We start from the raw sequence: 25,574 nt of genomic DNA, 5'->3' as shown, positions 1-25,574 counted from the left end.
AAATATAACTAGAAAGATGGACCGCGGAACGCACCTGAACAAGGGGACTAAGGACTGTATCAAAATTCCTCCCCTGATGTGCCTGCAGTGTTTGACGTTCCGCAGCCTGAGCTCGGGGGTCCTCTGGACTTGCATGTACTGAGACTTCGCGGGCACTAGGACCCAGAGCGAGCAGGAGCGGTCCAGCGGCGTCCGGTAGGCGCGACGGAAAAGGCAAACGAAGTAAAAGAGACAGATTTTATTTTATGAAACTGTCCAAGAAGAAAGTGAAGCGATACGTGGTGGATTAAGCCTGCGGCGATGATCCGGAATCGGGTGTGAAGCGCTGGGCCGAGGTAAAGTGATGCTGTGTGGGTACCGCTGACAGAGAGGAGCGGAGCGGCCGCCGAGAGTAGGCCTGAGGCGCAGGCAGAGCCCATCAGAAAAGCTGAGAATTTATATAAACATATATATTTCTTATGCACGTGTATTATCGAACACCACATATCGGAGTATCGACACGTGTGATGCTGAAGTGGAGGTTTTGACCTACCGCTGTGCATGTGAGCCGTTTACCCTTACTGTAAACAGTGTGTTACATTTTTATTTTTATTATATACAGTGCAAATTGGGCACATCCTATATGAAGTATATGGTATAATGGTTAAATTTGGGTTTGATGAAGCTATCGTTCAGTTAATTTGTACGTCTCGTTCGTCTTGCTCCTGACGTAATTATTTTGTCTGCTTTGTGTTTTACATTATAATCAAGTTATTTTTTGTTTAGGGGTTTTAACGTTTTTAATTTCAATTTATTTTTCTGTGTCTGGTATCTACATTAAATATCAGAATAGTTCGTGCAGCCTGAATTAAACTCCTTGAGAGTCCCGTTGTTAAAAAAAGTGGTGTTACCATGTGTTCGTAGTCCACTTGAATAATGACCTTTGGTCTTGCTTAACATGTTGAATGTATTATTTTTACGCTGCTTTTTTGAGAACTGGTCATTAAGCCAAGTTACAAAACGGCTACGGTCCCCCCATCTCCCCCCTTCCTGTGAACGACTCGGTGTCATCTTCACCGAGTAGTTCTTCACTTGCTCCATAGGTAGCATTGCTCTTGAAATATTTATGAATTTAGCGAAATTAAAATAAATCCTGTTTAACTTTGAAAATTAGCGTAGGCAGCGTGCAAATATATACATATATATATATATAAAATCACTGAGGGCCGAATTCTGATTTGTAGCGCAATACACGCCGTGTCTAATAGGAATAGCTGGCTGTTTCAATTAGAAACAATGAATCCGTATTCTCCTGTTATACTAATTGAACACATTTTCATTGGTTTAAATGTAATTCATGACATATATTATACTGCCCATCTTGACTGATTCATTGTGTGCAGGTTTGCTTTTTGAATTTACTTTGGCTGCTATGCTAAGCATACACAAGCCAATCTAGCAGTCTTCCTCAGAGACAAAGACCTTCAGGCATCACATGACCTGCTCTGGCCAGACCTTTATTGGATGGATTTTTTATTAGGCTTGCTGTTTTCTCACTTGCTTCCAAGTGGTTATTCTATCTTTCAAACTCGAAAAACCCTACCTAGTTACAAAGGCCTACGAAGGCCATTTATGATATTCCAGTTTCAACGTTCATGCATAATTGTGTTGCTACTTTGGGAAAGTATTGTTGCTGCTGTCTGACCCTTTTACATAGCTCTATTAAAGTTTCTAAGGGAAAAGTCTGTCCAGTTGGCATGGTGGAACAGTTAATTCTGTTCTCTATTCTAAAGTTCTAGTCCCAGGGGTGTATATTAGTTTCCAGAATAACACAGTCACGATAAAAGTAGACTAAATTCAGAGTGTGCTATCTGAATGCTCATGCTTACTCTCAGCAAAGGATGCATATGATTGTAAGGTAATGTCAGTTGATTGTTGACAATGATAGCAAGCACCGTTCCAATAATATTTATAAAAAACATATTTGTATATAGAATGCCCTGCGATGGGCTGGCCCCCCATCCAGGGTTGTTCCCTGCCTCGTGCCCATTGCTTCCGGGATAGGCTCCGGAGCCCCCGCGACCCAGTAGGATAAGCGGTTTGGAAAATGGATGGATGGATAGATATTTGTATAGAAGTTAAAGGTAGAGTGCTCTAGTTTATCTTAAGATTTCTTTGTATACTACAAATGAATGGGGCTTTTGGACATATTTAGGGAAGTAAATGACATTGGTCTGGGGTGGAATTTTAGTGTCTCGCAGCTCCATTGCTGAGACCTTTGATTTCCAGGCCCACCATGGTTGCATGACGTTTGCTTTGGTTTTAGGGCTTTCTAAAGGGTAAAACAAAACCTTTCATAAGCCAGTATTTATCATAATTTTGTATATTATAATTTAGTTCTTGCATTTAAGGTTGCCAGCCAATACATGTAATGGACGTCTATCCTACAACTAGGGCTGTAACAGTACATGTATTCGTTGTGTACCATTCAGTATATAATTTTTGGTTCGGTATGCACAATGAAATATATGAATATATTTACAAACACTGGTGGAACCTAAATTTACAAGTGCAGTCAGTCCTGCTACAATGCAACTAATTCGTGCTTGAAAGACCTAGCGTTCACTATAATCGTGTACTAAAATGCACATATCCAATGGGAAAAATATCTGTGACTCCAAAACATAGTAAATTCCACCAAACAAAATTAAACAATAAAATCAGTAATGCCAGTGGCCAATAATGTAATTCTATGCATTTCAAATAAGAAATGATACATTAATAAATGATCATAAACATCTATGGATCTTATGAGTCTCACATGAATTGCCTAGTAACCGCTTCAACTGAACATGCTGAATTACTAACTCAGTGTTTCCTAATCTGGTCCTCAGGGAACAACAGACAGTCCACGTTTTTGCTAGAAGGAGCAAAAATGTGGACTGTTTGGCAGGGAGCTGAGACAGAGAAAAAACATGAACTGTTTGTGGTCCCCAATAGAGAAGAAATAGAGATGAAAATTTAATATCATGATTACAGTGATCAAAAGTAACACGGTTATCAGTATTACTCCGGTATTTTTAATGTGTGCTGAAAATGTTCAAAACGTACACAAAACCAAATGATTTCACCAAGTTTTAGGCCTATATTGAAAACCACAAATAAATGCACTTTAAAATAATAATAATGTAGCCAATAAAATAAATCAGTAACTAACTTCTTACTTTTTAATTAACTACATTAGCATCGTAATTAAACAATTACTGGGTATTCTTCTATCATTGACTGGTTTGTTCCCACCCCTAAACTTCCATCCTGAAGCTGCTGGTCTGCAACCACTGGCCTAGAACTGTGGTGACATAAGGCAGTGCGTGATACTGGAAACCCATTTCTAGCAAATGTGAGCTTTCATGTTGTGTAGAATGAACCCAGAAAGCAGCGGAATGTGAGGAATCTGTATGGTGTTGTCATATGAGACAATTAAACATTGTTCTGTTTCAAGAATATGCAAATGCAAACGTACTCGTAATTCATTCTTAAGAGCACATTGGCAAAATGCCAGCTCCATTACAGCAATGACAATATGCAATGTTTTTACAACAGTAAATAACACTGAAAGATTCAGTTCACATTATTGACAAGCTGTTGCCAAGTTATACAGACAAACCATAACATTTTCTCCTATTTTGAAGTCCCCGCATCATGCACTAACCTAAAAGTTAAACTACCTTGCATTCACTAAAAAGTAGAGAGTGGTGGTCAGTGCTCACAGAGATGACTTGAAAGACTAGACTTTGCAGATTTTTTTTTTCCTCCAAGTTCTGCAGACAGGGTGGCCAACTTCAATCATTTTTGGATTCTTATAAAAGCCAAAATAGAACCACACCTCTGACCTAGTCCTGTTAGACGTCTGAAATTTCCCAAGTGCTGTCACCACCTTCTGCCATGTTTTCAGCACAAAACAAACCCACATGCATGCTGCACCTGCATCTGGGAGCCTGTTGCTAACTTTGGTACAAGTTGGACAGTGTTTAACAGGATTTTCAAAGCACGATGGTAAACCACGGCATTATTGATTATTAAAATTTGATACGGTAATACTAACTGTTGGAAAATTTACAGCGGTTCACCGTGAAACCAGTAACCATTTCATTCCTAGTCTGAGAACACTGGGTTGGGGAGCACTGTGCTAAACTTGTTGCTTACTGAGATTTGGGAATAGTGAGTGAAAGCCAGCATACAGTGTGGCTGGGCATGCACACAGCACAAATACAGCGGAAGTCAACATGGCTACAGACAGTCTATGAAAACCAAATATCAGTGAATCAAATAAGGTTATTGTGTGTTTTTGTATGATAATTTGCCAAATATTTTCAGATTTTTAGAATCTAAGACTTTAACCTGTACATTGCTTTGATGTACAAAAAGGTCAATTATTTTAGATTTGAAAACAAGTTTGACTGATTCACTGACAAGAACCAGTTCAAAAAAGCAATTTGTTCATTAATCGGATATCACTATCGTTCACTTGGATAGTTGTTTTTGCATGCTTGCAAAGCTTGCACTGTGCTTTTCTCTCCGAACGATTCTGCATTATGTTGGACTTGGGTACTAATATATTAGTTGTGCGACAACAGATATGCCGCGTATCATGCGTTATAGAAGGACTGACTGTAGATGTTCAACACAAAACATTTTGCTAATTGTGACTTAGATGATTTCATCTAATGCTGATTACAGGTAATGATAATTGGCAGGTTTTGGAACATTGTTTTCCCAATAAATGTGTTGAAACACATTCAGTGTGTCAATTCATTTGAATCATCATTCGTGCGTGTGTGTGTGTGTGTGTGTGTGTGTGTGTGTGTGTGTGTGTGTGTGTGTGAGAGAGAGAGTTGTGTGCATATGTCTACAATTGGAGCAAGACAGAATATTCCTCTATAGGTTGGAATTCCCATAGCATCTAATGCACTTTTGCGAGGAAATTTAGAAAGAGAGATTTGACCATAATCTGTAGTAGAGAACATGGGATTTAATTCATTATGATCATGACTTAATATTTTTGAATCTTTGTAAAAATAAATTCATAAAATAATGTGCAAATAAGTGTCTGTTAGGTTTTGTTATTCAGGCACATCTACAGATGCATTGCCTTTGATTTACAACTGTCTCTAATTGTGGTTGTGTTTGCAGATTTAATAATTGTTTTATTTGCTGTACCGAAATTGCCAAACTATGAACCCAAAACTGTTGTATGTACACAACCATGAATTTTGTGTACCATTACTCCACTACTTTTAACATTTGTATATATTTTGATCCAGCTTACAATATTTAAAGTTATGGGTCATCCTTTGTATATTATATGGATGGGGGTGCCAGAATGTTTTGCCAGGGTTAATTTGTGTCTGTCTTTTTAATGCTCTCCAAGACTCCAGTGATTAATGAGAATTAGGCTCCCACATCCTGCCAGCTTTTGAGCCAAGCAGGCTAGGGGACATCATGAGTGAAGTCATGATTGTGAAGGAGGGCTGGCTTTACAAACGAGGTAAGAAACCCAGTTTTCTGTCTCTTTCCTGTTCATTTCTTATTATTAGATAAAATTAAATTGTCTTATTCTAAAATTCTTTGTAGGCCACTGCATGACTAAATAAATCTGGATTGTCTCATGCAGTTTTATGGAGGACCGATACTGCTGAGAATTCATCTTAAGTTTTATCAGTTAGAAAGTGGATTTAGTCAAAGATACAAAACAAAAGACTTTTGTTAAAGATAAAATGAAATGCGATCCTGGAGCTGTAGTATGTGTCCTCAATGAGCCGTTGCCAAGAATTCCACGCTTCTTCACATGCCTCTTGGCTTTAAGTAGCTTTTGTGTACTACTTACCCTGGTGCTCCTCAGCTGTAGAGCCTTAACGTAACCTACTAACATGAGCCAGAGGTATTGGAAGGGGTTTTCCAGGGGAGTAGGCCATAAGATGCTGGCGGGCTTGGGAAAAAATGACCCACATTCTCAGTATCTTGTTTATTTGAATTACCATAGTTTGTCACTTTCATGTTGGTAGAGGTAATTTGTCTTTTGATCAGTGCACTTTCCAAGCAATTCCTGACAATACACAGTATTAAAGCTGGTCAGTAATTATGTAATATGAAATATGCCTATTGAAGAGGTAGATACTTTTTAAGTCATGAAAAGATGGTTGAATTTTTGCAGATGATGCTGCTTCAGTCTTTTCTGATGTCTCATTGTAAAATCTACACATGATTTTTTTTTTCCACTCTAAACACCATGTTCACACTTGCATACTAAGATTGCAGTATTTTGTTCGGCTCAAGGTGATAGATGTTGTCTTTTCAATATGATCTGAAGTTTTTGCTAATTCCAATGTAAATGAGAAATGCACTTTTGGGATAAGTGTCTACTAGTTTTGCACATCTGGATTCTGCAATTTTTACCTATTCTTCTTGGCAAAATTGCTCAAGTTCTGTCAGGTTGGATGAGAATTATTGATTGGTGTCTTGCTTCAGATTCTCACTTGGATTGGGATCTGGGCTTTGGGACATTCTCCAACATTCAGATTCTTGGTCTTTTTTAAAGCACTCCAGTGTAGCCTTGGCTGTGCGTTTATGGTTATTTTCCTGTTGAAACCTCCACTCCAGTCTGATGCAAACCGAAACAGGTTTTCTTCTAGTATTGCCTTGTCTTTGGCTCCATCCATCTTGCCCATAATCCTGATGAGTTCCCCCAGTCCCTGCCAAAAGCATCCCCTCAGCATGATTTATCATGCTTCTGTGTGGGGATGATATTTTCAGCCCAGTGTTGCCTTTCCCCCACATAGCATTTTCCGTTAAGGCCAAAAAGACAACCATACATGCTTGCTTGCAGCAAATTACAAGAGGAATTTCACATGATGACAGTTTCATAAGATTTTTTTTTTGCAATGACTTTCTTATTGTCACTAGCAGGTCCAGCTTTGTGAAGGGTTCAGGTTTAATGGTCCACCGGGACATAGCCAGAAAAATACCAAAGTCAAAAGTGTTAGCCCTTCCTTGGGGGGATTTGGGGTCGTGCTCCCCTGAGAATTTAAGACTACAGTGTAACACTATATTTAACTTTTCTATATGGTTCAATCCAAATTAATTTCACTGACTTTTGATTGCTCTGTCAGCTTTGTTTTCAGCGCATCTTTCAATAAAATGTCCTGCGTAAAAATGCAGTAAGAATACCGAGGACATGACCACGGTGGTAGACATTGGCATTCTTGTCCAGGTTTGATCGTCCTTTGGAAAGTTTATCCCGTTTCAGAAGCTTCTCCTAAGCTACCATTAGCCTCCCTGCTTCTGTGACTAATGCCCTCCTTACTTGCCCACTGACATTTTGTGGACAGCCAGCTCCAGTAGTGCCATATTTAATGGTGCTTCAGGGATTTTTTTTCTTTTTATAACCAAAGGTTGGTGCTTCTCTAGAACTTTACAAGCATCTACAGACTTGTTTTGGTTGTTCTTTGGTCTTCATGATGCTGTTTGTTTAGACACTGGGGCCACCCAGAAACAGCTGTTTTTATTTTCAGTTAATGTGACATTTTAATTGCACTCAGGTTGACTCTTGTCAAATAATTATGTCTCCTGAAGGCAGTTGATTGCACTAGAGCTTATTTCGAGGTTTCACAGCTAAGATAGTGTAATTGTTATGCAATCAAGACCTCAGCTGATTTTGTAAATTTTGAAAACTGTGTAGATATTTTTTCCCCACTTTGACATTACAGGCTGTTTGGTGCAGATCCGTGATGTAAATTCACGATTAAATCCAGTTGTAGCACAAAAAAATGTAAAAATCCAATGGGGGATCAAAGTTCATTTAAGCCATTGTAGTTTTTAAATGCCCCAGGCCTAGTTAAATAATTAATTACTTTTTATTTATTTAGCTGATGCTTTTACTCAAAGTGACATACATTTTGAGAAAGCAGCATCAGACAGCCCCTGAAGCAATTGGCAGTGTCAGGGCAAGGCCCTTAATCACCAGTAGTGGGACTTTCCGATCACAGACACAGCACCCATACCCGCCAAGCCGCATATCATCCCCATAAAGTACACATAAACACCCACATACCAAAGATAAAAGCAGAAATACATTGGAAATTCACAAATGTCATCTAGTTTTAAAAAGTAAATTGAGTAGCCTCTTTCCTGACCAGATTCAACCAAAAAATATTTGGATTTTTGTTGTACAGATTTATGAAGCTAGCTGTAGGGGTATCAAATATCTCCTGTAGAAATAAAAAAATATTTGATTACACTGATATACATTAGTATGTATTTTATTACCCAGCCCTGTTCTACATGGGACAGACTTCAATCCCTTGTGACCTTGAACAGCTGGAAGTTGGAGAGATGGATGAACATATATTATAAATGTCAATCACAGAATTAATCACAGAATTTAACTGTTTGCAATATTAAGATGTATCTGTGGCAATTGTAACAAAGAGAATGAAGGGAAGTACTCCATAGCAGGATGAAATGCTTTTAGTGCAGTCAGCAAACAGAGTAGGGAAAACAACTGGTATCCATCCTTTAGAACCTGCTCATTGGTTACCCTGTCCATCATAGCCTCTCCCAGACAGCGATGCCACCAGAATAACTCCTGTTACATTATTGCACTTATCATACCAAGCATCTGCATTGTGACCTACCATAGAATTGCAAAACAGATGTCACTGACGCCCCCTTCTGGCATTGAGTGAACTGCTATGATAAGTTACTCATTCATGACAGTGAATGTCACGCAAATGGCAGCAAGTAAGAGCAGCACCAGATTGGGATGTTCCATTGAAAGTACAAGTGCACCACTACAGTTAATAATCCATTCATTCATCCATCCATCTTTCATGCATATATCTTGGCCATAGTAATGGGTAATCAGTTATTCTGAATGGTTAAAGCCATAAATATTAGCTTTTTGTTCCAAGGCTGTGGCAGTCATGTAGCCACGTAGTAAAATTATCGGTTTGAACTCCCCCCAAAATTTGTTTGCTCCCGACCAAAGACACAGCCTGGTAGTTAGATAATCAATTTTAACTCCCCTAAAAAAATTTCCTGGACCCCCTCAAAATTAGTTTCTGGCTACAGGCCTGGGCTGTGGGCTCTCTTTCAGTGCGTAATGTTTTAGGTTCCCTTATGATTTCATCTTTAATGTTACAATGCAGCATTTGCTTCATATTTTTTGGCCAGTTGCCCGTCAGCTGTAACACTTTAGTTGTGAGAATTGCCCCTTGTGTGTGTGTGTGTGTGTGTGTGTGTGTTGAAAGACTGATATATGTCCAGCTGAGTTTTATAATCCATTATAGTGGCATCTTAACTGTTCAGTGTATTAGTCTGTATATTATACATTGTTAATCATAGATGATGCTGCTTCTAAGGTGGAGGCTTAGACAAAGCAGACCCCAATTCTCTGGGGCACGTTAGTATCCATGGTTTAAAATGATGGTGTAGCTATTCCAGGTGGAAATTTAGTTGCATACAGTAGAAAATTAACAAATGTATATATGCCCTTTTTCCTTTTCTACTGTGTTCAACTGTATGCATAGTGCCAAATCACATTCATAACTACCTAGTGACCTGTGCCTGACTGCAATGTGAATGCATCAGTCATTCAAAATGTCATGCATGTGCACATTGATACGTTTTTACCCGGGTCAGCTGCATCACCAACAACAAATAACGTCATATCTGTGTGACGACTCATGGCATTAAAAATGGAGGCGTCTGTAGTTCACGCATGTATCGCACTTTGCTCTGGAGGACGACAAACAGTGAATCAGCTGTACATGAGCAGGTCGAAAAGGAGAAAAAAAGTCAGGAGGCTGGCTTTGCAGTTATTGCTGGAACTGCTGCACCAAGAGATGTGTGGGTACGAGCCTGCCGGTGCAGGCTGATGATGTCGGCGCCTGCGTATAAGCAAAAAGCCACATGAATTCTGATCTGAGCGTTCACATTCAGGTCGTATGGCCGCGAATCGGATATGTATCCGATTTAGTACCACATATGAAAGTGACACAAATCCGATTTCAAAAGATCAGATTTGCGTGTCCACACAGCCCTGAAAAGATCAGGTCTGCGTCACATTAAGGCAAAAAAATCCGATTTGAGTCACTTCAGCATGGCAGTGTCAACGTAGCCTTAGGGTTCAGTTTCCTGTTAGTGATGCATTAAGTGTTTTTGTCAGAAATAGCAGAAGTGTAACAGGCTGTATTTTAGATTCATTCGCTCTGCAGAGAAAGCTCATGCCAGTTTCTGACCTACAGGAGAGTACATCAAGACCTGGAGGCCGAGATATTTCTTACTGAAGACCGATGGTACATTCATTGGTTATAAGGAACGTCCACAAGATGTGGACCAGCTGGAAACGCCATTAAATAACTTTTCTGTGGCACGTAAGTGAATTTACTGACCCTGTTCCTTAGTGTGCCACTCTGCTGCCATTCACCTGGCCGCCATATTGGATAACTTGTATCTCGGGGCTAGATTGTTGTGTTCAGGAGATTATTACATTTTTAGCCTGCCAGAAGAGTATGTTCCAGTCATACATATTGTGCCATCGTAACACCATTACAAAAGCAGCATTGCATTGAGCTGTTTAGTTAGCCAGCTAACAGCTCTTGCAAACACGTAATAGCATGTAGCTCCAGCAAGGGTTTGATGCTTAAACAGAAGGGGAAATGGAACCTTTAGGAAGACCTACCTATTAGATTCTTCATTCCGAGTCAGTTATCTCCCTAGTCTATTTAAGTCTGGTTATAAGTTCCAGTCTTCTAGTTTGGTTCTTCATCTCTGGTTCTGCTGTCCTTCTTTCAGCTTTCTGTGAACTCACTCATGAATGATGGTCAGAACTGGCACTCTGTTGTAGCTTCGGACCTCTTTCTTTTCCACTGTCCATGTTTCTGGTCAGAATGTCAGCTGATGAAGACTGAGCGACCCAAACCCAACACCTTCATCATCCGCTGCCTGCAGTGGACCACTGTCATTGAGCGCACCTTTCACGTCGACACTCCTGAGGAGAGGTGACCAGGAGACCCATGCAGAACACATAAATGGCACTCTAATAGCACAACTCACTTCAACTGATTATTGTATTACAGAAAAAAACTCTTGTATCTAGCATTCAAGTAACAACATAATTCTAAAATATCAACATAAAATTTTTTTGTAACAGTATTCTGTTAGAGCTGTACACTAAACTAATAATGAACGACATTGCACAATGTATGTCATTTGCTGTGCATGCCTATGGAGTGATTAATCCTACTTAATACAATTACCCCTTTTGTGTACCTCACAATATTTTGTTTTACATTAAATATCCAACTTCACTAGTGTGGGTATTTGTGGATAAACATCAGTGTATGAAATGTTACAATTCAGTGTTTATCAAGATTGTATTCAACTGTCCAGATAATTCAGCTCTCCAGCAGTTCCATTACTGGATAAAAGAACTTTTATTTTCAAACATTTATTGATTAATACATTGCAGGATTTCATTATTCTACTTGGAAAAAGGCCTTGCAGTCATAAGTGTGAAACACATAAACATATATGTCCTTTTTTTGGCCCTGATTAGGGAGGAATGGACTCGAGCCATCCAGGCTGTTGCTGATGGCCTGCAGAAGCAACATGAGGAGGAGATGATGGATTACTCCCCTGACCCCATGGACATGGAGATGTACTTAACCAAACCTCGCCTGAAAGTTGTATGTACTGCTTGAATATTCTTCTATTTAGCCCATTTCTGAGTCTCTTCCTGTGTTACTCTTAGGAACGGCAGAAACAGCGAGATATGCCATAAATTTTATGGTAGATAGCATGGTGACTTTATTTTTCATGTGTTTGTTCAGCTTTCCTCTATGTACTCTGGGTTATAGTAGTTGGGTTTTAGCAGCTGTTGTGTGGGTTTTTGGCCAGAGGTAGCTTCACTTTTTATCACTCCTTTCCATAGACTATGCATGACTTTGAATACCTCAAGCTGCTTGGTAAGGGTACATTTGGAAAAGTCATCTTGGTGAAGGAGAAAGCCACTGGGCGATATTACGCTATGAAGATTCTGAAAAAGGAAGTAATCGTGGCAAAGGTAAGTAGCTCCTATGGTGGCTGGGAGGTGGGGAAGTGGGAGAGCGAGGTTTTAATGCTGCTGATTGCCTTCCCTAATTCTCTTCTCTAAGGATGAAGTCGCACACACGCTTACTGAGAACCGAGTGCTGCAGAATTCCAAGCATCCATTCCTAACGGTGACATTGTCCTACATCCCTTACCAGCTGTTAATGAGTAGCTGGCCAAAGAAACTTTCTACGTTTTAGTTGTAGAAGGACTTCAACAGCTGTTGGCCAGTACTGTTTGATGAGCTCCAATCAGACACATCGACTTAATTAGGTTATCTGACTGGAATCAAACTGATGTAAGGCCTCAGAATTTTGCTTGTTTTGTTCTTGATTCTCAGGTATTGTTTAGATTTGTGGAACCTAATTACTAATATATTGATAAACTCATTGTGGGAAGCCTCCATGTTCTTTTAAACATTTTTTCAAAGTAGGGAGAAAACTGGGAGTAATTTGTGTGAATGTCATAGTGAAAGTTTTCTTTAATTGAATTATAATTTTCACTTTTCTTCCCGCCAGGGTTTGAAATACTCCTTTCAGACTCATGACCGATTGTGTTTTGTGATGGAGTATGCAAATGGTGGTGAGGTAAGTGCATCTATTATGCATAATTTGGGGAAAACCTCAGATTCAGCATTGCCACTATAACCCTTCTGCTCCCTTTCAGCTGTTTTTCCATTTGTCACGGGACCGCGTCTTCTCAGAGGAAAGGGCGCGGTTCTACGGGGCAGAGATTGTTTCAGCACTGGATTACCTTCACTCAGAGAGGAATGTGGTCTATAGGGACCTAAAGGTGAGCCTCTGAGGCACTGCCAGCTTTCTCAGCCAGTCAAAGAATTTGAAGGGTATCATTGTAAAGTAAAAGAAGTATTTGCTGTTTCAAGAGAAGCATGTTGTTGAAGTTTTTTTTTTTAACCTTAGGTTATCTGTCATTTACGTGATATGAATTAAATACTGAATTCCATTAGCAATACTTAATACTTTAGACCCTCTGTTCTTCTTACAGCTGGAAAACCTTATGCTGGACAAGGATGGACACATTAAGATCACAGACTTCGGGCTGTGCAAAGAGGGCATCACAGACGGGGCCACCATGAAGACCTTCTGTGGAACGCCAGAGTACTTGGCTCCAGAGGTAATGGCTTGTTATCATTGACAGTTTACCATAATAGGATGCTTAATAGAATATCGGTGTCCAGAACCTTCTTGCTTTTTTCATGCCTTTTTTGGGGTTTGTCCACAAACATGTTGTTTGCCTCCTGTGGGAAGTTTGTTCCTTCTTTGCAGCAATTTACAAATAAGAACCTTTGGTGATGTTTTTGCACAAGCTGGGTCATGGATTAGGGTTCTGATATTCTTTTGCACTCAGATAAACTCATTGTTTAACTAGCATTTCAATTTTGGTAATAGTGACTATTCAGTTTAATCAACAAAGCAAAAGATACTTCAGAGATTACAATGACTAAAAGTATAGTGGTCTGTTCGAGAAGGGTCTGGCTGCATATCTACTGTGAGGCAAATCCAATGACAGTCCAGAAGTCCACTGTGATGCCAGCAGTGTTTTATTGTTTATTCAGTATGGCAGATTTTTTGGTATGTGCTGTGTTTTAATGGATAATTTTCACCGTTTAGAAAGTAATTTTTACAGTTGTTTATTATGTTGTGTATGTATAAGAGAAAAACTATAAAAACTATACCCTCTGCCAATGAATATTTTGATGGTATCTCATGCTGCATCATATGTTTAAATTTACTGCACACTGAATATTGAACTGAAGCTTGACATAAAAAATTATATCGCAAGTCAAATCGTAATCACAATGTCTGTCAGAAAAATCGCAATTAGATATTTTCCCCAAGCCATTCAGCCCTAATAATCGGTCACGCACTTGTATCTCGTAAGCTGAAATACAGCCTTGCTGCATAACAAGCATGTGACCATAATATGTTTTCCCTTCATATCCGCGTGGCTTTACTTTCTTTTCAGTAAATGCAATTTACATATGTTTCAGCTGCTAAACTAATGTCAGCCTCTTTGTAGGTAACAAAGAGGAGTCATTTTACACTTTCACACAGACCAGAAACAAGGGGTTTTTAATTGCTCAGTTCACCATGTGACAACTACACAGTTGTAACCGGCTAATTTGTTTCTGTGACTAATGTAAACTCACCTTGTGTAGGACATCTGGACTCATACTGAAAATCCCTACATTTGGATACATTATGCACATCATTGTTATGCAGGAATTTTAATATCTTCAAAAGTTTATATATATATATATATATATATATATATATATATATATATATATATATATATATATATATATAATTGTTATGGATGTGGCTTGCGTTGGAGAGAGGCTTTTTAGTAAATTATATATTCTGAATTTTTTTTTATGATTACTGCAGACATTATGTGCATGCCATGATTAGACTTGAATGCATAAAAGACCTTTGTTGGGAAAATATCTGTTCATAACCTGCAGTTTCTTTGTACTCCTACTTAATACAATTAAGTATACACATTACAATGAAACGAACACCATTTTATTAATTTTATATTGTAAAAACTTTACGACACTGTAAAAAAATACAATGATACAAATCGGGTTGGGACAATTATTCCACGTAATCAACAATGTTGATTATAAAAATGTACTGTAGCCTAAATCATTCCTTGCTCACTGAAGTAACCTTACCTATAAGCTACCTTTGCTTGTGTTTGTTAAAAACATGTTTCTCTATTTATGAAATCATTGCATGTTTTAGCACCTATTTCAACATTAAAGTCAAATTGGTATACTGAAATAATAAAGTAAAAACTATTGCTGTGATTATTAACTTCAGTCTAACAGAAATCCTACTGTCTCCTAAGATTTGCCTTTTTTGTTAATAATGCTCTAATGTTTAAGAAAAGTTTTAATAAATTTAAATGTTAATGAGAATTTCACATTTAGTGAAACTTGAAAATTGCTTATCAATAAATTTATCAGGACAATCAAAAAATGAGCTGTTAGATTAGTCGAATAATTGAGAGAAAAAAAAATCGCTAGATTAATCGTTTAAAGAATAATCATTTGGGACAGTACTAGATACAATGATATGATATAAACATAAAATAGTACAGAAAAATCAGAGAAGACTATTGGACTAAATGGCCATGAAGAGTGGTACCCTGGAGGCCTGAAACCCCGACCCTGAGGAGTAAAGCATAACAGTTTGACATTTTTTGTTGTGCTGCAAATGCTACAGCTGTACTTCAAAAAGAACTTTCTTCCTCACTAGGGCTGGGTTTTGGCACAGATGCTCCGTTTTGATTCAATTCTGAATCATAAGCTTAGCAATTCAATTTAATCTGATTTGATTCCGATTCGATATCTGTCCAACTGGAATGACATATAAAATTCTGTATAGCGGCTTTCCGTATTTGAAAAGATGTTGGAAAAAACTCTCCAAATGGAAGACAAATTTACAAATGGACAGTCACTGGAAACAAATTGAGAAAACCTCAAAGGCTCGTATACCAAAATCTTTTTATTTGATGAACATATGGGTATAGTTCCTTAAAAACAAAAGCAATCTGTCTCTATCAAAGCACAAAAAAATAACTTCTGACTGAAAAGAATAGCTGAAAATAAAAATGGGCAAGTCTAAAAGTCGCATGCCTTATTTCAGAATTACTTTAAAGACATGTGGCAAAACATAAATTTAGAAGCATCTTATTTGAAGAACATACAGTTATTGTTTAGGGCTGGGAATCAGCCTTGACCTCAATTTGTTTAGATTTCGACAGACATTTATAGAAAGCGACTTACAAAGACGATGTATTCCTCTTAAGCGTAGAATTGGTCTGAATCAAGAGATCAAAATATACTGAAAATGCATGGTACCACACAAACTGGTACCAATTAATGATAAATGGTAGTTGTATCTAATTAGATAAGCACTGTTATAAGAACATCATATCTACTTCATTCACCAGTTTAAGAAATAAGAAAATCTAATTAGGTTAGTTCTTTGCGGCAATTATTTTGGTTTAACATCATCACTGGGCATAATGGGTAATGAAAATGTGTGCAACAGGTAGCACATTTTCATAACTGAGGCACAGTATTTCTTTTACAAATTGATCTGTGTATCTGTTGGTCAATATCAAATACAAAACACTGTAAAAATGATTGAGTATGCGTTTATGGTCTTTTGAATGAAGATTTATTGATTGCTAAATATGGTACCTCAGTCCGTGATGCAATTCAGGCTAACTTGCACTTACTGTATTTAAGTGTGAGTGGAATAAGTGTTCATCAAACCAGAGCAATCTGCACTTGACAATGAATTAAACTATTAACCAAAACCAGTAACAGTCTAAGCAGAAAGTATATTCTGTAGCAGTCAAGCAGCAGCAAATAAATACAATTCCCATACTTCTAAGCATAATGAACAGTTACAATTCCTTGTATAGTATTGTTTTGGAAGTAACATCACTTTCGGCAACACCGCAGAGGATTTCTGGCCCCACAGTGAACCTCTGACCTCTCAGTGGATCTGCCTCACAGTGGATCTGCAGCTATTGGTCTATTCTTCCATCAAGCAAATATGCCTCTCCATTAGACATGGTGAAAATGATATCAACAGTAGCATGGACTGAAAGTTTAGAATGCATTGCTGATAAAATAATTCAATCAACTACATAGTCTAAACAAGCTTATAAGCTACACTGTAGGCTGCAATGTATTATTCCAATCCAACTGTTAGTCACTGCCACTAAAAACCCGCACATCTACCCCATTAAGCATAGAATAGTTACTAATTAGGCAAATGTCCTGGTCAGGTAGTTCCATTGGGGATCCCTAACCTAGTGTACATATGTAGTGTATGAAAACAAGGGACAAACTGCATCCATTCATCCATTTTCCAAGCCGCTTATCCAGAGCCATTCCCGGAAGCAATGGGCATGAGTCAGGGAACAATCCGGGATGGGGGGCCAGCCAATCGCAGGGCACACTCACACACCATTCACTCACACATGCATTCCTACGGGCAATTTAGCAAGTCCAATTAGCCTCAGCATGTTTTTGGACTGTGGGGGGGAAACCGGAGTACCCGGAGGAAACCCCACGATGACATGGGGAGAACATGCAAACTCCACACACATGTGACCCAGGCGGACACTCGAACCTGGGACCCAGAGGTGTGAGGCAACAGTGCTAACCACTGCACCACCATGCCGCCCCTCAAACTGCATCCCATATTGTTCAAAACAAAGCATTTCACGATACCCCTGGAAACATGCGATGCATTCAGTGTCAGTCAGTTGAAGTACATCAAGATTGAACCTGTTCTTTATTCATTTTCACTGAAGGAATTCTTTTTTTAATTGACCAGTCATTTAGCCTACTAGGCATGTTGAAAAGGCAGATGTCACTTGAATCCTACCTAATGGTAATATACTTGTACATACTTTATATATTTAGGGTGAGCAGTTTATTAATGTACTGTAAGGGGAGATGCTTCAAGCTAAGGATTTGTGAACTACCATTTCAATTCAAACGACTTGGAATTCACTTATTCAAGCTTGGAATTCACTTAATCATACTTGTGTCACTAATGTTAATGTGAAAGAGCTGGATGACTCTTTCAATCAAGGAAACAAACAAGTGAAAGTGCAAGAAAATTTTAACTATTTAGCCAAGTGTAAGAGTTGTTCCATTTTAAATTAATTTGTAAAACCTGAGGTAGCGCAAAGTGTCCTCCCGGACATGGATATCTGGTCACCTTATATTTCTATATAGTACAGTGCTATATAATTTTTATATCAATTTTTTTTGTTTGTTTTGGATTATAACATTTACTTCTAAATATATAATCAATGCAAAAAGTTTTCTTTGGTTCATGGTCGACTTTCTGAACACTAGAATTTTACATTTGGCCATGAAGAGGCACAAGACTTCATACAGCCCTCCACAGCACATAGTGAAAAATGCAGTGAAAATGGTTTAGTCGGTGGCAGAATGCATTTAAGGGTCGTTTACATGTGACAGTTCTATATTTCTGTGTTTCTTTGCCAAAAGTGATTATCGAGCCTACACATGTAAACCCCAGACTTAAGTCGAAAAGTGAATACACTTAAGTGAAAAACGCATACAGCTACGCTGCCATGGGAGAATCGACCCCACAGTTCTTTTGTTGATCGGCTTATGGCGTCCCCTCTAACCCAGTCAGCATCGATACTGACTCCTCAGTGTCTCCTCAATGCCTCTTGACGCTTGAACTACTCATACTAATGATACCCACACTTCTGCCTTGCTGATGTTCCTTTGCTGTGTACATCTTCTTAGGTGCTGGAAGACAATGATTATGGACGGGCAGTGGACTGGTGGGGCCTGGGTGTCGTCATGTATGAAATGATGTGCGGCCGCCTGCCCTTTTACAACCAGGACCATGAGAAGCTGTTTGAGCTCATCCTTATGGAGGATATCCGCTTTCCTCGCAACCTGGGGCCTGATGGACGGTCCCTGCTCACTGGCTTACTCAGGAAAGACCCCAAGCAGAGGTGCGTGACCACCTCCTGCCTGTCAGCTCCAGGACTGATCTGGGGAACTGGAATAACCCTGCTCATCTGCAATACGCTATAAATTCAGATGAGATTCCAGTCATGTTCTGAACACCGAGTCAAAGTATCTTTTTTGTTATTTTTGGATATATGATAGGTCATACGCTGAAATAAAATTATGATCTTGTTGCAAGGAAAAAAAATGTACATGGAACAGTGTTCTGTACAGTGTTCTCTCTGTCTTGTAGGTTAGGTGGTGGGCCCGGTGATGCCAAGGAGATCATGCAGCACAAGTTCTTTGCGGGGATTGAGTGGAAGGATGTTTATGAGAAAAAGGTAATCCCTAATAAGATGAATTTTATTAATCGTATGAAGGGAAATTCAGCTGTTATACCAGCAGTTATAAACAGGATCAGATAATACACACAACCATACAACATAAGAGAACATCATGAAGGAAGGGAGAAATAGATAGGGGGAAGGGAGAGGTGGACAGTGTTGTGTCTTACATCCTTGTCGCCAGTTGTTGTTTTTGTGTCTTACAACATTCAACCTTATAATAAACTGAGAAACACTGGAGGTAACCACTTTCTTGCTTTTTTTATTGAACTCGTTGTATTACACAGAGAACTTATATCTGTGCACATACGCACACATAATGGTTAATTTATATATACACCAGAAAAAGTAGATCCAGTAATACAATATACATAACAGACAGGATGAAAGAATGGAGGGACAGACAGACACAGATGGATAAATAATGTACTGTGTTTAGACAACCAAATAGGCAAAGTCTGAGTATTATATTACACTGAGTGCCAGAATATAATCGTTGGCCGTGAAGTTAGGCGGTTCAGTGAGGAGACATGGCACACAGCAGTAATAATAATGACGACGACAACAGCAACAGTGATGATGATGATGATGATGATATTGAAGTAGTTGTTTTTCTTTGTGTCTCAGGCAGATTACCATCTAATTGTCATTTGCATATTTATTACAGAATGTAATTATTTATTACAGAATATAAGATAATAAAATGGACACCGTCACTATTTGCTTAATTTTATTGATTTCACAATACAGTGCAACTGTTTTTAAACTCTTCAAATTACAGTACTGTACAAATTAATTTAACTGTCAAATGCGCTATAATACAGTGCAGTACTGTACATAATATTCAATTAAATTGAATTTTATTTATGCAGCACATTTTCACAATGTTACATTGTTTCAAAGCTCTTATTGTAGTTTCGCTGCTGCAGCTTGATTGCTCACTTTTGGTGGTTTGTCATAAGCTTTGAGTCTGTATTTGTCATGAGAGAAAATAACTTTTTCCCGTCATGTTTTCAGTGCACACTGCATTAGCCTCAGGTAGTTAGCCAGAAGCAGATAGTTTACAGCAAGGCAAAGTAAAGTGAAGAAAAAATAATTACCGCAGTTTTAATTTCTTATGTTGTCATGTTTAAAAAGAACCAAAATGAACACTTTAAGAGGACTACTTGATTACTGTAAGCAAATTATTTAAACAGTATCTGTACAGGAATGATTCTCCCCCAAGCTTTTTGATCAATATAAGAAGTTGATCACTATAACTGTGATCCCTAAAAGTGGTTTCCATTGTAAATAATAATAATAAGTAGTAATAATAATAATAGTAATAATAATGTTGTCTCTGTAAAGGATAACCTGCCCTGTGCACATCATCCAATGCTCGATATTACATGTTCTTTGCAAACATTCTCCCTTCAGCTTATCCCACCCTTCAAGCCCCAGGTTACTTCAGAAACAGACACAAGATACTTTGATGAAGAGTTTACAGGACAGACTATCACCATCACACCTCCGGGACAAGGTACCCTACCTGTCAGCTCTGCATCACTACTCACATTTCATTTTCTGCTAATGACACATGCATGCAAAATAAGTTCGGTAGTAGTTCTAGCCTGGGTCACTCGCAGGGATGGGCAGTATATCTGATACATATATTTAAAAAATGGATTTTAAATATAAAATTGTATTTTGTAATTTGTATTGATTAAATAAAAATGATTACATATTTTTTAGCAAAATACATTGATGTTCAGTGTAGTTTTGAAAATTTAAGAAATACTTTAATGCATGTGTCATGTTGTCTTGTGTAAAAGGTTTGTGCTTGCATGAGGAGTAAGTTTTTAGTTTATTCAGTCATTTTAATGAATGGTCATTTTAAACAATAGGTGATCGCTTGTTTTGAACCAAACTTCATTCAGGCATAGTCATGTGTAAAGTGTTTAAGATGTTGCTGAGTGAATCTCTTCAGAAGTTTTTATCTTTGGTTTGGTTTCTTATTTGTATTGTCTCATTAAGCAGTGAGAAAAATGCTGCTCTTATGTTTAGCCATTTGAGTCAGGCTGTTTGTGAAGGAACATGGCAAATATAGAAGTATATGAAATGTATTTTAAAAAATATAGTTGTAGTTTGACACTCGTGGCTGTATTTTGTAGTTTATTTTGATACTTATAAATAAGGCATTTTGTATATTGTATCAAAATACAATTTTGATGTGTTTTTGCACAACTCTTGTCTTATTGCCCCTTGGCGATAAATAAAGTGATTTGAATTGAATTGAATTTGCCTCGTAAGGAGTGAGTTTAGAAGCCCATCTCCACCAATGTGATTTAAAAAACATGATCCATTAGTCATTATAATGAAAAGCTTACTCAAAATAATGACTTAACATCCCGAAATAACAACTTCGTATCATGGATTAACGACTTAGTGTCTCGAAATAACGACTTGGTTTCTTGATGTTTCAAGAGTTTCTCGAAATAATGATTTATTTAGGGATATTATTTAGTTGGGTGAGGTCAATATTACAAACTCCGCAACCCTTGACAGTGCAGGATATTTTTGATGCACCAGACCCATATAAAAAGGGGAACAAAAAAGATGTGTGGTGGTTGAGTCATTTATTAAGGGAAATGACAGCTCTTTTAAAATGAAAATGAACTCTTCTTTATCAGCCACTGTCAGTTTAATACTAGCAGCTGCACAGATGCTGAAGTCAACAATTTACACGGCACATGCATTCCACGGCATTACACAGTAATATTTACAATTAACATAAATACACAAATTCACATATTAATTTGCACAGCTTCAAGATATGCACGGTGTGATACAAAGCATGGCAGTAACTGCATAATTAGTCCAATCATTAGACCAACCCCGTGGTATGTCATCATGTCAGCCAATCAAGGACAGCGGGTGGGATCACTGCTCACATGACGTGGTATTGCTAAAATGACGTTTTTCCCGTTAACTAAGTTCAGCCACCTTTAGTCAGGAGGCAGATAATTTATGCCATCTGCTGTTTGTCTGTGTATAATGACAATGACAAAGCATGTTTTTAAGTTGGTCTGCTGAATTGGAAACATTCTACACCCTCTGTGGTTGTGGAGTTTGTAACATTTATTATCTATCCTCCCCCACCTCAAATAGTAGATTGTTGATTAGAACATTTGCTGTTTAATACACCTAATAAGTAATGTAATTGCCTGTGATTGCTAAAATCATTATGGTTAATTTCTTATGTTCTTGTCCAATCAAAGTATTTTTATGTATAAAATTTGGTTTTCGAAAAAAAGTTGATGAAAGTGTGTGTGTGTTTCTCATTATAATGGCTTAGGGAATTTCATTTTTTTTCACATTGGTGGAAATGGGCTTCCATAGATGAGAAGCCATTGGGCACTGTTACATTTTATAATGGGATTATACTTTGCTGTGTTTTCTACAATATATTAGGAGAGGAGATGCTCCATGAATGGAGCCCTTACGAGGTCAGGGTGGGACAATTATTTTTTTTAAATAGTTTTGCATTCCCTCGCAATAGTTTTTTTTGTTCCCTCACAGAACTTTTCCAATAATAACTGTACTGTGTCTGTTGCTTACAGTCACTTCTGGTGATTGGGCACAGTGCAGTTGTGTGTTTTTGTATGTATTCATTAATAATGTGAAAGTTACATGGTGTACATTGTCTCCCACAATTTACTGCTTAAAGCACACTTCACTGGTAAAGTCTGTATCGTTTAAGTTTACTGATTAGTCCAGCTGTCTTACAGTCACTGTCGGTGAGTGGACATAGTGCAATTATTAATAAATTCGTATAAAGCACATACTGTAATATGAAAGTTACATGGTGCACATTTTCCCCTGTAGTTTCAGGCTTATACTTATTAGTCCCTTAATTCTATCTTTTGTACTTTAAACATAGGACAGTTATTATCAGAAAACTATTGCGAGGGAACACAAAATTATTTAGAAAAATATTTTCCCACCCTGACCCTTTAGGGGCTCCATAGGACTTGCCTAGAAATGAATGACATTTTGTTTCCAGGTTTATTTCCTGGCATTTAGATAGCACCATTTGGTCTATATGGTGTCCTTTTCACCAGGGTATTAATTATGGTGTTGATTTTAGCTTGGCTTATACTCTGTTAAATTTCTCCCGGGTTTAATGTCTCAGCTAAAGAATTTTTGGCTTTGTTTTTTTTTCTAGTACAAAATAAAAGCACATTCATCCTTGCGTAGAGCCATGGCTAAAAATAAAGGTCATGTTTTTCAAATTCACCAGAGGCTCTTTTATATATGCAGCCGCAAGGTGGGTGTTCAGTGGCGAATGTGATAATGTTATGCTCTGGGTTAGTGATAGCAGTATGGTTTCTGTTCTTTCTATTGATCTCTCGTTTATATACGGCTTCCACTGATCTAATTTGTGCCATTTTTGCTCGTAGATGAGAACATGGAGCCGTATGACAGTGACAGAAGGCCGCACTTCCCCCAGTTTTCATACTCTGCCAGTGGGACTGCATGAAGAGCCGTGTGCAAACCCCCCCCCCCCCCCCCCCCCCCCCCGACACCATTGCTGGCCCTCACCTGCCAGACTGCATGCCGCTAAGCATCATGGGGCTTTTCTCTTTTCCCTCGTATGCCTTTATACGATCGCCACCACTGCCATTCAGGCATTTTCTATTGGATCTTTCGTTCTTGTCTGGATGGAATGGGGACACACTGCTGGGAGGGAGTGCTGCTGTTACCCCTGATAGCTGCTTCACTGTTTTACCACATTTTCTTCCAGATCTACAGGGTTTATTTACTTAATTGTAATTTGCGAAAATGCGACAGTATATAACCGTGTGGCGGCCCTCTTCAGATATTTTTCAAAGAGGTCACGCTATCAAACTTTTTTATATTATTTTCCTTTTCGTATTAATTGCAACTAATCACCAAGTTTCTCTAGTTTCACCAAGGGGGGTAACTTAGATCCTTCATTAAATTGAGCTCTTAGAGTAAGTTTGAATTATTAAATTCTCTGTATATCATATTTGCTCGTCTTATTTTTATGGTTTGAAAACTTTGAGTAGATGACTGAATTTTGATAATATGCCTGGACTGACTGTGTGTTCAAGGCAACTTAAGTACGCATTCAGTAGGATGGGAATGTAACATTTTTTGTTATTTAAAAGTAAGCTTTAAGTTCATGTACCTAGGAACTTGGACGCCTCGGTAAACAATGAAATGTCTTACGAGAGCCACTTCCACCCTAACGCAAGATTGTCTGCAGGCCTGATGTTTGCAGCCTAGCCTCACCTACCTTGTCCTGCTACCTGTAATTCTGAGGATTTTATACAATGGCTGAACACACTTCTATTCACCGACTGAGAGCTGCTCTCATCTTCATAATGCTCACAGTTTGCCACTGGACTGTGTGTCAACAGAATGTCAGCTACACAGCCAAACTAACCAGCATGAGAGAGCTGCATTGTGCCATAGCACAGGTCTGTGGTAAACACCGGCTGCTTAGCATACACTCGAAAATAGCACTGATACGATACTGATGTGCTCTGAATACCTGTGAGCAATGAGTGCTGACGCAGGCTGTTGGACAGCGCTCTGCTTTTAACTACCCGATGTTTGTCTTTTCAAACAAAAACCCTTCAGACCCTGCCGTCTTGGCTTCTCGGGCCTAGTTTTTTGGTGCTTTCGGCCGTGCCTCACCGGTGCGGTGTCTGAGCTGCCGCTCATCCCTAGTGCTCAGCCTCAGTGAGGCTGCCGTTGTGATACACACCTTTTTGGGTGTGGTTCTTAAGCTGGGGAGTTGCTGCCTAGAAAAGTGGCTGGCTTTAATTAAGATGGCTTTTCACACCAGCAGTGACAAAAGCAGTCCAGTGTTTATACTGTATACGTTCTAGGTCTGCGGTGTTATTTCCCTTGTGCATTTCCAGCCTGTGTTGCACAGCTGTATTGAAGACTTATTATATTCACTCACTTTTAGAGTTAAACTGTAAATTCAATATAAAGTTTCCGCTTAATGAGAAATGAAGTCACCTTTTGTACTCACAGACCATGAAACACAATATCCACAGTGAACCTTGTGTTTTACTCTCAAAAGGATGCACTTTTTTATCTTTTATAACTTATTAAGCTTGATACTCCATTTAACGTTTTTTTTTTTGCCATTTTGACTTCCAGCTAAGTGATCATATATGTTGTGAGTTTTGTAAATGAATTATTATTTTAAACCTTTTGGATCTTTTGTCACTTAGCAAATTGTACAGAATATTGTCTTGATTCACTTGTATACTAAGCCTGGCTCTCAATTTCTCTAGAACTCCCCCTTCCTCTGTGCACTCCCTTGGTAGCAACCTGAAAAGCTTCAGCAAACATTTTTCCCTCCCTATATGTCGAACCTTTTGTGTACTTAAATTTTTCAAATAAGGGTTGCGTTTTTTGTATATGTGTTCTGTTTGAGCAGGATTTCTAGAATTGTATCATATGAGAAGCCATGAACAGTCAGACATCTTAATGGATTACAGAAAATCACAATAAAACAAGAGTGTAGTACA

General features: G+C 38.4%; 1 protein-coding gene across 1 annotated transcript; it reads left to right on the top strand.

Moving 5' to 3' along the window:
• Positions 1-202: 202 nt before the first annotated feature.
• LOC125723793 (RAC-alpha serine/threonine-protein kinase-like) lies at positions 203-25,574 on the top strand. Its single transcript, XM_049000576.1, has 14 exons — positions 203-335; positions 5,411-5,527; positions 10,284-10,412; positions 10,928-11,039; positions 11,597-11,726; positions 11,972-12,103; positions 12,195-12,260; positions 12,648-12,716; positions 12,796-12,921; positions 13,135-13,263; positions 18,470-18,684; positions 18,933-19,020; positions 20,440-20,542; positions 23,463-25,574. Exons 2-14 carry the CDS (start codon positions 5,482-5,484, stop codon positions 23,540-23,542), a joined length of 1,425 nt encoding a protein of 474 aa, XP_048856533.1. The 5' UTR covers positions 203-335; positions 5,411-5,481; the 3' UTR covers positions 23,543-25,574.

Source organism: Brienomyrus brachyistius, unplaced genomic scaffold, assembly GCF_023856365.1.
Source record: "Brienomyrus brachyistius isolate T26 unplaced genomic scaffold, BBRACH_0.4 scaffold51, whole genome shotgun sequence".
Taxonomy (NCBI): Eukaryota; Metazoa; Chordata; class Actinopteri; order Osteoglossiformes; family Mormyridae; genus Brienomyrus; species Brienomyrus brachyistius.
Note: the sequence above shows the minus strand (reverse complement) of the source record. Positions and strands in the feature narration are given on the sequence as shown.